This window comes from Lipotes vexillifer, unplaced genomic scaffold (genome assembly GCF_000442215.2).
Source record: "Lipotes vexillifer unplaced genomic scaffold, Lipotes_vexillifer_v1.1 scaffold139, whole genome shotgun sequence".
Taxonomy (NCBI): Eukaryota; Metazoa; Chordata; class Mammalia; order Artiodactyla; family Lipotidae; genus Lipotes; species Lipotes vexillifer.
The window spans coordinates 627,072-639,457 of NW_006793370.1; the positions used below are offsets into that span (position 1 = coordinate 627,072).

The 12,386-nt window shown below is 38.9% G+C and overlaps 1 protein-coding gene across 2 annotated transcripts in view; it reads left to right on the forward strand.

Annotated features, from left to right (window-relative positions):
• KCTD3 (potassium channel tetramerization domain containing 3) overlaps positions 1-12,386 on the forward strand; it is a 69,946-nt gene that overhangs the window by 51,960 nt on the left and 5,600 nt on the right. For both annotated transcript variants that reach the window (XM_007466315.1, XM_007466316.1), the window contains exon 15: positions 11,244-11,340. In XM_007466315.1, coding sequence (XP_007466377.1) covers positions 11,244-11,340 — 97 coding nt within the window. The remainder of the gene's footprint in view (positions 1-11,243; positions 11,341-12,386) is intronic.

Here is a 12,386-nt window from a genome sequence, read left to right on the forward strand (position 1 = left end):
TACACCTAAGCTACCAAACATTTCTCCCTACGCCATACATACACACAAACAGTCTTCATGGAGGTAGATCATTTTCCTCAAGGATCTGTTTGAAAGAACTAATGCACCTTGTAGATCATCTTGTATAAGCAGAAATTATAGCACTGATGGAAAACGAGGAGTGGAAACGAGGAGTTATGTGTGAAACTATTAAATGTATGTCCATCAGGATATTTGCTCCCACAGTAAAGATTTCAAAAATAGTTATCTTTAAAAAATGTAAGCTTCTGAAGAAAATTGTAGTACCACAGTCTTAGTATTTTTAGAAAGAGAACTGCTCAGTGTTGTCACTTATCAGTTGCTGTGTGATCCCAGTTCCCAGTGTGATGATAGGCACTGAAAATTTTATTTCAACAACAGTTTTTTTTCCAGCTTTATTGAGATATAATTGACATATAACATAGTGTAAGTTAAAGGTGTAGCATCAACAGATATTGAGTACTTTTGCTCCAGGCATTAGAAATCTAATGCAGTGAACATCAACTTACACTATAGTGAGTGGTGGGAATAAAAAGCAAACGATTGTATTTTGCACACTGCTCAAATGCATAGGATGGAAAGCCCCCAGGAGAGAGTGCTAGTCTGTGTGCTAGGTGTTGTAACATACACTCACATTTAATCTTTTTGACAATTGTATGAGGTAGATCTTATCGCCACTTAACTTTGACAGAAACCAGTGTTCAGGCAGAGCACTTCACAGAGGTCTTAATGTTGGAACTGAGAGAGGCGGCAGGGGGTGATGCTAGGAGTTTGTACTGAGTTGTGAAGGTGTAAGTTCTAGGACAGGGACATTCCTGGAAGGGAAAATAGCATGTCAAAAGGATAGAGGCCAGTAGAACCTGGCAGGTTTGGCAGATGTCAACGTCATTAATTGTTGGTATGTAGCTGAGAATAGTAGGACATGAGACTAGGTAGATAGGCAGGCGTCAGATCAGGGAGCACATGTGTAATGTGAATAAAAGATATTTAGAAGCAGCCCTGTAAATTACTTAAGACAGTCATATGTAAAATGTTTAAAAGGGCCAGGGAGATGTTGTTTCTTTTCTCTTCATAGTTTTGTTTAAAAAAAAATATCCTAAGAGGTAGACATGTAGACTAGTGGAACAGAATAGAAAGTCTGGTGTCAGTGGGGGTGGTAGGGGTGGAGTATAGATGGTAAAAGGGAATGGAGTAACAGATACTGGAAACAGCTGTGCCAGAAAGAAATGGAGCTAGTTAGAAGGTGAGCACATTCAAAGGTCACATTTTTGAGTCCTCTTCCTTTCTCCCCCATTGAAGATAACAGAGATGTAAGGATATTTTTCTGTGTTCTCTGAAGGAAAGGTGCTAATTTGGGCAAAAGTGTTGGGGAAACTATAAGAGGGGAGGTATGGATAATTACTTAAGGTATGAAGTTATGTGAGAATCTCACATCAGTAATAAAGTTTAAGAGGGAGGGAAGATATAGTCCCGTAATCCTCTTTCCTAGTTATTTCACCTGTCATCAATATTTTGACTTTGTTTATGGGTTATTGAGTGAGGACTGTCTTTTCATTTCAGTAGAATTAGACTTCAGAGAGTTGTGCAGGAGTTGGGCAACTGCATAGCTTAGTGAAAAGCCAGACAGCTTGGGTTTGGATTCCAGTTCCATCAAGTAGAACCTAAGAGATCTTTGGTTAACTAACCTGTTGGTGCCTTACTTTTCTCGTTTGTAAAATGGAGATGATAATAGTGCATCCTTTATGTGGTTGTTATGATGATTCAAATGAGTGATTTTTAAAGCATGTAGTGTGGTACATAGTGAGCATAAGTATTTGCTAACTAATAAGAGTGTTATTCTGTTTATTAATTAGGTTTGATTCACATAAGATAACTTGGGATATGCTATCTTTAAAAAATGTGTTGTACATCACATACTTTTTGTGAATGATGAGTTGATATTTAGCTAATGAGTATTGGGAAAGAATTATTAAAATTTTATGTGTAAGTTTTGCATAAAAACAATTTATATTGTTCACATTCTTTCTAAAACATATGAGCCATTTTCCTGCCTTGCCAAGTACAATAAAGTAAAAATAATTGAATTTACCTTTTAGATTGGAATCCTTGAAGGGTACAACAGGCTCTGATAAATGAAATTCTACTTAATGAAGTTGTACTTTATTTTTTAAGATTTTGCATGTTAAGTTTTCAGAAAAAGTAACATCAATACAAAAAGTAACTTCATTTATACGTCCCTTTCTTGAAGTGATAAGAAACTGAGCACACTCTGAAACACAGTAAATGTAGAGCTTCTATTTTAACAGGTCTCCTTCTAGTACTCTTAACGTATAGTCTCAAGCAAATTACTGCCTTCAGTTTTTACAGCCTTAGTGCATAAAATATAATTTTGAAAAGTTATATAAAAATTTTTATGAATTTTTGAATTATTTTTTTATACAGCAGGGTTTTTTTTGACATCTTTATTGGAGTATAATTGCTTTACAGTGGTATGTTAGTTTTTGCTTTATAACAAAGTGAATCAGCTATACATATACATATATCCCCATATCTCTTCCCTCTTGGGTCTCTCTCCCTCCCACCTTCCCTATCCCACCCCTCTGGGTGGTCAAAATGCACCAAACTGATCTCCCTGTGCTATGCTGCTGCTTCCCACTAGCTATCAGTTTTACATTTGGTAGTGTATGTATGTCCGTGCCACTCTCTCACTTTGTCCCAGCCCACCCTTCTCCCTCCCCATATCCTTAAGTACATTCTGTAGTAGGTCTGCGTCTTTATTCCTGTCCTGCCCCTAGGTTCTTCAGAACCATTTTTGTTTGTTTGTTTTTTAGTTTATATATGTTAGCATACGGTATTTGTTTTTCTCTTTCTGACTTACTTCACTCTGTAGGACAGACTCTAGGTCCATCCACCTCACTACAAATAACTCAATTTCGTTTCTTTTTATGGCTGAGTAATATTCCGTTGTGTATATGTGCCACATCTTCTTTATTCATTCACCTGTTGATGGACACTTAGGTTCCTTCCATGTCCTGGTTATTGTAAATACAGCTGCAGTGAACATTGTGGTACATGACTCTTTTTGAATTATGGTTTTCTCAGGGTATATGCCCAGTAGTGGGATTACTAGGTCATATGGTAGTTTGTTTTTGGTTTTTTTAAGGAACCTCCATGCTGTTCTCCATAGTGGCTGTACCAATTTACATTCCCACCAACAGTGCAAGAGGTTCCCTTTTCTCCACACCCTCTCCAGCATTTATTTGTAGATTTTTTCATGATGGCCATTCTGACTGGTGTGAGGTGATAACTCATTGTAGTTTTGATTTTCACTTCTCTAATGATTAATGACGTTGACCGTTCTTTCATGTGTTTGTTGGCAATCTGTATATCTTCTTTGGAGAAATGTCTGTTTAGGTCTTCTGCCCATTTTTGGATTGGGTTGTTTGTTTTTTTGATATTGAGCTGCATGAGCTGCTTGTAGATTTTGGAGATTAATCCTTTGTCAGTTGCTTCATTTGCAAATATTTTCTCCCATTCTGAGGGTTGTCTTTTTTTTTTTATTTTATTTTTTGCGGTACGTGGGCCTCTCACTGTTGTGGCCTCTCCCGTTGCAGAACACAGGCTCCGGACGCGCAGACTCAGCGGCCATGGCTCAGGGGAATAGCCGCTCCGCGGCATGTGGGATCTTCCCGGATCAGGGCACGAACCCGTGTCCCCTGCATTGGCAGGCAGACTCTCAACCACCGCACCACCAGGGAAGCCCTGAGCGTTGTCCTTTCGTCTTGTTTATGGTTTCCTTTGCTGTGCAAAAGCTTTTAAGTTTCATTAGGTCCCATTTCTTTATTTTTATTTCCATTTTTCGAGGTGAGTCCAAAAGGATCTTGCTGTGATTTATGTCATGGAGTGTTCTGCCTATGTTTTCCTCTATGAGTTTTATAGTGTCTGGTCTTACACTTAGGTTTTTAATCCATTTTGAGTTTTTTTTTTGTATGGTGTTAGGGAGTGTTCTAATTTCTTTTACATGTAGCTGTCCAGTGTTCCCAGCACCACTTATTGAAAAGGCTGTCTTTTCTCCATTGTATAGTCTTGCCTCCTTTATCAAAGATAAGGTGACCATATGTGCATGGGTTTAACTCTGGGCTTTCTATCCTGTTCCATTGATCTATCTTTCTGTTTCTTTGCCAGTACCATAGTGTCTTGATTACTGTAGCTTTGTAGTATTATAGTCTGAAGTCAGGGAGCCTGATCCTCCAGCTCCCTTTTTCTTTCTCAAGATTGCTTTGGCTATTCGGGGTCTGTTGTGTTTCCATACAAATTGTGAAGTTTTTTGTTCTACTTCTGTAAAAAATACCAGTGGTAGTTTGATAGGTATTGCATTGAATCTGTAGATTGCTCTGGGTAGTATAGTCATTTTTACAATGTTGATTCTTCCAATCCAAGAACATGATATATCTCTCCACCTGTTTATATCATCTTTAATTTCTTTCATCGGTGTCTTATAGTTTTCTGCATACAGGTCTTTTGTCTCCTTAGGTAGGTTTATTCCTAGATAATTTATTCTTTTTGTTGCAGTGGTAAATGGTAGTATTCCCTTAATTTTCTTTCAGATTTTTCATCATTAGTGTATAGGAATTCAAGAGATTTCTGTGCATTAATTTTGCATCCTCCTACTTTACCAAATTCATTGAGTAGCTCTAGTCCTTTTCTGCTAGCATCTTTAGGATTCTCTATGTATAGTATCATGTCATCTGTAAAAAGTGACAGCTTTACTTCTTCTTTTCTGATTTGGATTACTTTTATTTCTTTTTATCCTCTGATTGCTGTGGCTAAAACTTCCAAAACAATGTTGAATAATAGTGGTGAGAGTGGGCAACCTTGTCTTGTTCCTGATCTTTGTGGAAATGGTTTCTGTTTTTCACCACTGAGGACGATGTTGGCTGTGGGTTTGTCATGTATGGCTTTTATTATATTGAGGTAAGTTCCCTCTATGCCTACTTTCTGGAGGGTTTTTATCATAAATGGGTGTTGAATTTTGTCGAAAGCTTTCTCTGCATCTATTGAGATATCAGGTGGTTTTTATTCTTCAGTTTGTTAATATGGTGTATCACATTAACTGGTTTGTGTATATTGAAGAATCCTTGCATTCCTGTGATAAACCCCACTTGATCATGGTGTATGATCCTTTTAATGTGATGTTGGATTCTGTTTGCTAGTATTTTGTTGAGGATTTCTGTATCTATGTTCATCTGTGATACTGGCCTGTAGTTTTCTTTGTGACATCTTGGTCTGTTTTTGGTATCTGGGTGATGGTGGCCTCGTAAAATGAGTTTGGGAGTGTTCCTCCCTCTGCTATATTTTGGAAGAGTTTGAGAAGGGTAGATGTTAGCTTGTCTCTAAATGTTTGATAGAATTTGCCTGTGAAGCCATCTGGTCCTGGGCTTTTGTTTGTTGGATAGTTTTTAATCACAGTTTCAATTTCAGTGCTTGTGATTCATCTGTTTATATTTTCTGTTTCTTCCTGGTTGTACTTTTCTAAGAATTTGTTCGTTTCTTCCAGGTTGTCCATTTTATTGGCATATAGTTGCTTGTAGTAATCTCTCATGATCCTTTGTATTTCTGCAGTGTCAGTTGTTACTTCTTTTTCATTTCAAATTCTACTGATCTGAGGCTTCTCCCTTTTTTGCTTCATGAGTCTGGCTGATGGTTTATCAATTTTGTTTATCTTCTCAAAGAACCAGGTTTTAGTTTTTTTGATCTTTGCTATTGTTTCCTTCATTTTTTTCTCACTTATTTCTGATCTGATCTTTATGATTTCTTTCCTTCTGCTAAATTAGGGGTTTTTTTGTTCTTCTTTCTATAATTGTTTTAGATGTAAGGTTAGGTTGTTTATTTGAGATGTTTCTTGTTTCTTAAGGTAGGATTGTATTGCTATAAACTTCCCTCTCAGAACTGCTTTTGCTGCATCCAGTAGGTTTTGGGTCACTGTGTTTTCATTGTCATTTGTTTCCTGGTAGTTTTTGATTTCCTCTTTGATTTCTTCAGTGATCTCTTGGTTATTAAGTAGTGTGTTGTTTAGCCTCCATGTGTTTGTATTTCTTACAGATTTTTTCCTGTAATTGATGTCTAGTCTCATAGCGTTGTGGTCAGAAAAGATACTTGATACAATTTCAATTTTCTTAAATTTACCAAGGCATGATTTGTGAGCCAAGGTATGATCTATCCTTGAGAATGTTCCATGAGCACTTGAGAAGAAAGTGTATTCTGTTGTTTTTGGATGGAATGTCCTATAAATATCAATTAAGTCCATCTTATTTAATGTATCCTTTAAAGCTTGTGTTTCCTTATTCATTTTCATTTTGATGATCTGTCCATTGGTGAAAGTGGGGTGCTAAAGTCCCCTACTATGATTGTGTTACTGTCAGTTTCCCCTTTTATGGCTGTTAACATTTGCCTTATGTACTGAGGTGCTCCTATGTTGGGTGCATAAATATTTACCATTGTTATATCTTCTTCTTGGATTGATCCCTTTATCATTATGTGGTGTCCTTCTTTGTCTCTTGTAATAGTCTTAAAGTCTATTTTGTCTGATACGAGAATTGCTACTCCAGCTTTCTTTTGATTTCCATTTGCATGGAATGTCTTTTTCCAAACACTTCCAGTCTCTATGCATCCTTAGGTCTGTAGTGGGTCTCTTGTAGACTGCATATATACAGGTCTTGTTTTTGTATCCATTCATCCAGTCTCAGTCTTTTGGTTGGAGCATTTAATCCATTTATGTTTAAGTTAATTATAGATATGTATGTTCCTATTACCATTTTCTTAATTCTTTTGGCTGTGTTATTGTAGATCTTTTCATTCTCTTGTTTCCTGCCTAGAGAAGTTCCTTTAGCATTTGTTGAATAGCTGGTTTGGTGGTGCTGAATTCTCTTAGCTTTTGCTTGTCTGTAAAGGTTTTAATTTTCCATCGAATCTGAATGAGATACTTGCTGGGTAGAGTGATCTTCATTGTAAGTTTTTCCCTTTCATCACTTTAAATATGTCCTGCCTATCTCTTCTGGCTTGCAGAGTTTCTGCTGAAAGATCAGCTGTTAACCTTATGGGGATTGCCTTGTATGTTATTTGTTGTTTTCCCCTTGCTGCTTTTAATATTTTTTCTTTGTATTTAAGTTTTGATAGTTTGATCAATATGTCTTTGTATGTTTCTCCTTGGATTTATCCTGTATGGGACTCTGTGCTTCCTGGACTTGATTAACTATTTCCTTTCCCATATTAGGGAAGTTTTCAACTATAATCTCTTCAAATATTTTCTCAGTCCCTTTCTTTTTCTCTTATTCTTCTAGGACCTCTATAATTCGAATGTTGGTGCATTTAATGTTGTCCCAGAGGTCTCTGAGACTGCCTTCAATTCTTTTCATTCTTTTCTCTTTATTCTGCTCTGCAGTAGTTATTTCCACTATTTTATCTTCCAGGTCACTTATCTGTTCTTCTGCCTCAGTTATTCTGCTATTGTTTCCTTCTAGAGAATTTTTAGTTTCATTTATTGTGTTGTTCATCATTGTTTGTTTGCTCTTTAGTTCTTCTGTTTACAAGATTTTGGATCATCTTTACTATCATTATTCTGAATTCTTCTTCAGACTGCCTATTTCCTCTTCATTTGTTAGGTCTGGTGGGTTTTTACCTTCTTCTGCTGTGTGTATCTCTGTTTTCTCATTTTGCTTAACTTACTGTGTTTCGGGTCTGTTGTTTTTGGTGTCTGCCCCCAGTGGCTAAGGTTGTTTTAGTGGGTTGTGTAGGCTTCCTTGTGGAGGGGACTAGTGCCTGTGTTCTGGTGGGTGAGGCCTGATCTTGTCTTTCTGGTGGGCAGGTACGCATCCGGTGGTGTGTTTTGTGGTGTCTGTGACCTTATTTTGATTTTAGGCAGCCTTTCTGCTAGTGGGTGGGGTTGTGTTCCTGTCTTGCTAGTTGTTTGGCATAGCGTGTCCTGCACTGTAGCTTGCTGGTCGTTGAGTGGAGCTGGGTCTTGGCATTGAGATGGAGATCTATGGGAGATGTTCGCCATTAGATAGTACATGGAGCCAGGAGGTCTCTGGTGGACCAGTGTCCAGGACTCGGCTCTCCCATCTCATAGGCACAGGCCTGACACCTGACCAGAGCACCAAGACCCTGTCATCTACATGGCTCAGAATAAAAGGGAGAAAAAAAAAGAAAGAAAATAAATAAAATAAAATAAAGTTATTTAAGAAATGATTAAAAATAGGGCTTCCCTGGCGGTGCAGTGGTTGAGAGTCCGCCTGCCGATGCAGGGGACACGGGTTCGTTTCCTGGTCTGGGAAGATCCCATATGCCGCGGAGCGGCTGGGCCTGTGAGCCATGGCCGCTGAGCCTGCATGTCCGGAGCCTGTGCTCTGCAACGGGAGAGGCCACAACAGTGAGAGGCCTGCATACCGCAAAAAAAAAAAAAAAAAAAAAAAAGATTAAAAATAAAAAAATTAATAAGTAATTTAAAAAAACAGAAAGAAGAGAGCAGCCAAACCAAAACAGAAATCCACCAATGATAAGAAGCGCTCAAAACTATACTAAAAAAATAAATAAATAAACGGACAGACAGAACCCTAGCACAAATGGTAAAAACAAAGCTGTACAGACAAAATCACACAGAAGCATACACATACACACTCACAAAAAGAGAAAAATGGAAAAAATATATATCGTTGCTCCCAAAGTCCACCCCCTCATTTTGTGATGATTCGTTGTCTATTCAGGTATCCCACAGATGCAGGGTACATCACGTTGATTGTGGAGATTTAATCTGCTGCTCCTGAGGCTGCTGGGGGAGAGTTCCCTTTCTCCTTTGTTCGCACAGCTCCTGGGGTTTGGCTTTGGATTTGGACCCGCCTCTGCATGTAGGTCGCCTGAGGGCGTCTGTTCTTCGCTCAGACAGGACAGGGTTAAAGGAGCAGCTGATTCGGGGGCTCTGGCTCACTCATGCTGTGGGGAGGGAGGGGTATGGAATGCAGGGCGAGCCTGCGGCAGCACAGGCTAGCATGACATTGCACCAGCCTGAGGCGCGCCGTGTGTTCTCCCGGGGAAGTTGTCCCTGCAGCATGGGACCCTGGCAGTGGCGGGCTGCGCAGGCTCCCATTAGGGGAGGCATGTATATTGACCTGTGCTTGCACACAGGCTTCTTGGTGGCTGCAGCAGCGGCCTTAGCATTTCATGATCGTCTCTGGTGTCCTTAGTGATAGCCACAGCTCACACCCGTCTCTGGAGCTCATTTAGGCGGCGCTGTTAATCCCTTGCGTACCAGGAAACAAAGAGGCAAGAAAAAGCCTCTTGCCTCTTCGGCAGGTCCAGACTTTTCCCCGGACTCCCTCCCGGCTAGCCGTGGCGCACTAACCCCTTCAGGCTGTGTTCACGCCGCCAACCCCAGTCCTTTCCCTGGGATCTGACCGAAGCCCGAGCCTCAGCTCCCAGCCCCCCGCCCGCCCTGGCGGTTGAGCAGACAAGCCTCTTGGGCTGGTGAGTGTTGGTCGGCACTGATTCTCTGTGCAGGAATCTCTCCGCTTTGCCCTCCGCACCCCTCTTGCTGTGCTCTCCTCTGTGGCTCTGAAGCTCCCCCGCCTCCGCCATGCGCAGTCTCTGCCCGCGAAGGGGCTTCTAGTGTGTGGAAACCTTTCCTCCTTCACGGCTCCCTCCCACTGGTGCAGGTCCCATCCCTATTCTTTTGTCTCTTTTTTCTTTTTTCTTTTGCCCTACCCAGGTACATGGGGAGTTTCTTGCCTTTTGGGAAGTCTGAGGTCTTCTGCCAGCGTTCAGTAGGTGTTCTGTAGGAGTTGTTCCACATGTAGATGTATTTCTCATGTATTTGTGGGGAGGACGGTGATCTCCACGTCTTATTCCTCCGCCATCTTGAATGACCCCCCAGCAGGTTCTTATTAGTTATCCATTTTATAGTTATTAGTGTATATATGTCGATCCCAATCTCCCAATTCATCACACCAGCACCCCTTTGCCTCTTTCCCCCCTTGGTGTCCATATGTTTGTTTTCCATATCTGTGTCTCAGTCTCTGCCCTGAAAACCGGTTCATCTGTACCATTTTTCTAGGTTCCACATAAATGCATTAGTATATGATATTTGTTTTTCTCTTTTGACTTACTTCACTCTGTATGACAGTCTCTGGATCCATCCGTATCTCTACAAATGACCCAATTTCCTTCCTTTTAATGACTGAGTAATACACCATTGTATATATGTACCGCATCTTCTTTATCCATTCATCTTTCGATGGACATTTAGGTTTCTTCCATGACCTGGCTATTGTAAATAGTGCTGCAATGAACAATGGGGTGCATGTGTCTTTTTGAATTATGGTTTTTTCTGGGTATATGCCCAGTAGTGGGAGTGCTGGGTCATATGGTAATTCTATTCATAGTTTTTTAAGGATCCTCCATACTGTTCTCCATAGTGGCTGTATCAGTTTACATTCCCACCAACAGTGCAAGAGGGTTCCCTTTTATGCACACTGTCTGCAGCATTTGTTGTTTGTAGATTTTCTGATGATAACCTTACTGGTGTGAGGTGATACCTCATTGTAGTTTTGATTTGCATTTCTCTAATAATTAGTGATGTTGAGCAGCTATTCATGTACTTTTTGGCCATCTGTATGTCTTTGGAGAAATGTCTGTTTAGGTGTTCAGCCAACATTTGGATTGGGTTTTTTTTTTTTAATATTGAACTGCATAAGCTGTATATATATTTTGGAGATTAATCCTTTGTCCATTGATTTGTTTGCAAATGTTTTCTCCCATTCTGAGGATTGTCTTTTCGTCTTGTTTGTAGTTTCCTTTGCTGTGCAAAAGCTTTTGTTTCATTAGATCCCACTTGTTTATTTATTTTTATTTCCATTACTCTAGGAGGTGGATCAAAAAAGATCTTGCTGTGATTTATGTCAAAGAGTGTTCTTCCTATGTTTTCCTGTAAGAGTTTTATAGTGTCCGGTCTTACATTTAGGTCTCTAATCCATTTTGAGTTATTTTTTTAAAAAATTTCTGATGCAAGATGAACTACTTGTAGTGTTGCATTTTGTGTCTGATTTTGACATGGAACGCAATGCCACATTGACAGGCATGAAGAATTCTTTTTTCTTCAAAATTAATGTTCCTTTTTTTTAAATGAAACCTGTTAAATTTTAATTAACTTTTGCCATTTTGTTTTCTGACCCAAGGGCCTTTTGGAGAGCGAGATGATCAACAGGTGTTTATCCAGAAAGTTGTTCCCATCACTAACAAACTGTTTGTAAGACTCTCATCTACTGGGAAGAGGTAACACTTTACTGTAAAGATATTATATTCAGAAGTCACATTTGTCTTGCAAAACATGTTAAGTCATTTAACACTGATAAATAGTGGTATCAGAAACAGATCTTTGAGAGAGACATCTATTCTTTATCTTGTGGTCGTTTTGACTTAAAAGTTAATACAGTATACTTAGTGCTTATTCTCTACGATCTACTTATGATTTTCACTAACGCTGTGGACATTTAGGAGGGACTAGTGATATGATAGTAGAACAGATACACAGTGAATTGGATGGTAGACAAGTGAAATTCTAATTCTGGCACTTCCTCTTACTAGCTATGTAAATTCAACTTAACTTACTTTGTTTCTGTGAGCCTCAGTTTCTTTTAAAGTTTAACTACCTTGCCAAGATTTCACTGAGTGAAAAACATGCAAAATACCTTGCATATTCCCTGACTATAATTGATGCTCAATAGAAGTTAGTTTCCTTTTTCATTTGACTAAAATTTTACTTCACTTAAAATTATTATTTACAGCCTCAAACATATTGCGCTGTAACATTTCTCCTATCTTTAAGAACAAAATTTTTTGCATGTCAAGAAAGTGAAAAAAGTAAAATTCCGATTAGTAGTTACTAAGTAGGTTACAAATTTTTATATTAATGTTACTAATGCTAGTGATATTTTAAATAATTTCTCTATTATCTTTTCTTCAGCATGTGATCACAGATTTCTTAATTTTAATGATAAAGTCTTTGAGATGATAAATTTTCTTTCCATCAAAGTTCATTGCATGTAGTCATCAGTGATTGTTAAATGAGTTGATTCCAGAAAATGATTTTTGTGTTCTAAACTTTTTTTTTTTTTTAAGAAAATGTTATTAGGAACCTACAGTGTAGTTAGAGGCCAAAGTTTTATCTGGAGAAATGCATCCCTGCGCTTTAGTGTTGGTGTACATGTTAGGTGAAGAAGCTGCCAAATGGTTTAAAGCTGCTGTCATAACAGCGTTCTCTAACAATGTAGTCTTTCATATTCTTCAGTGCTCATGTCCTCTCCAGTGTTGTTCTTTCC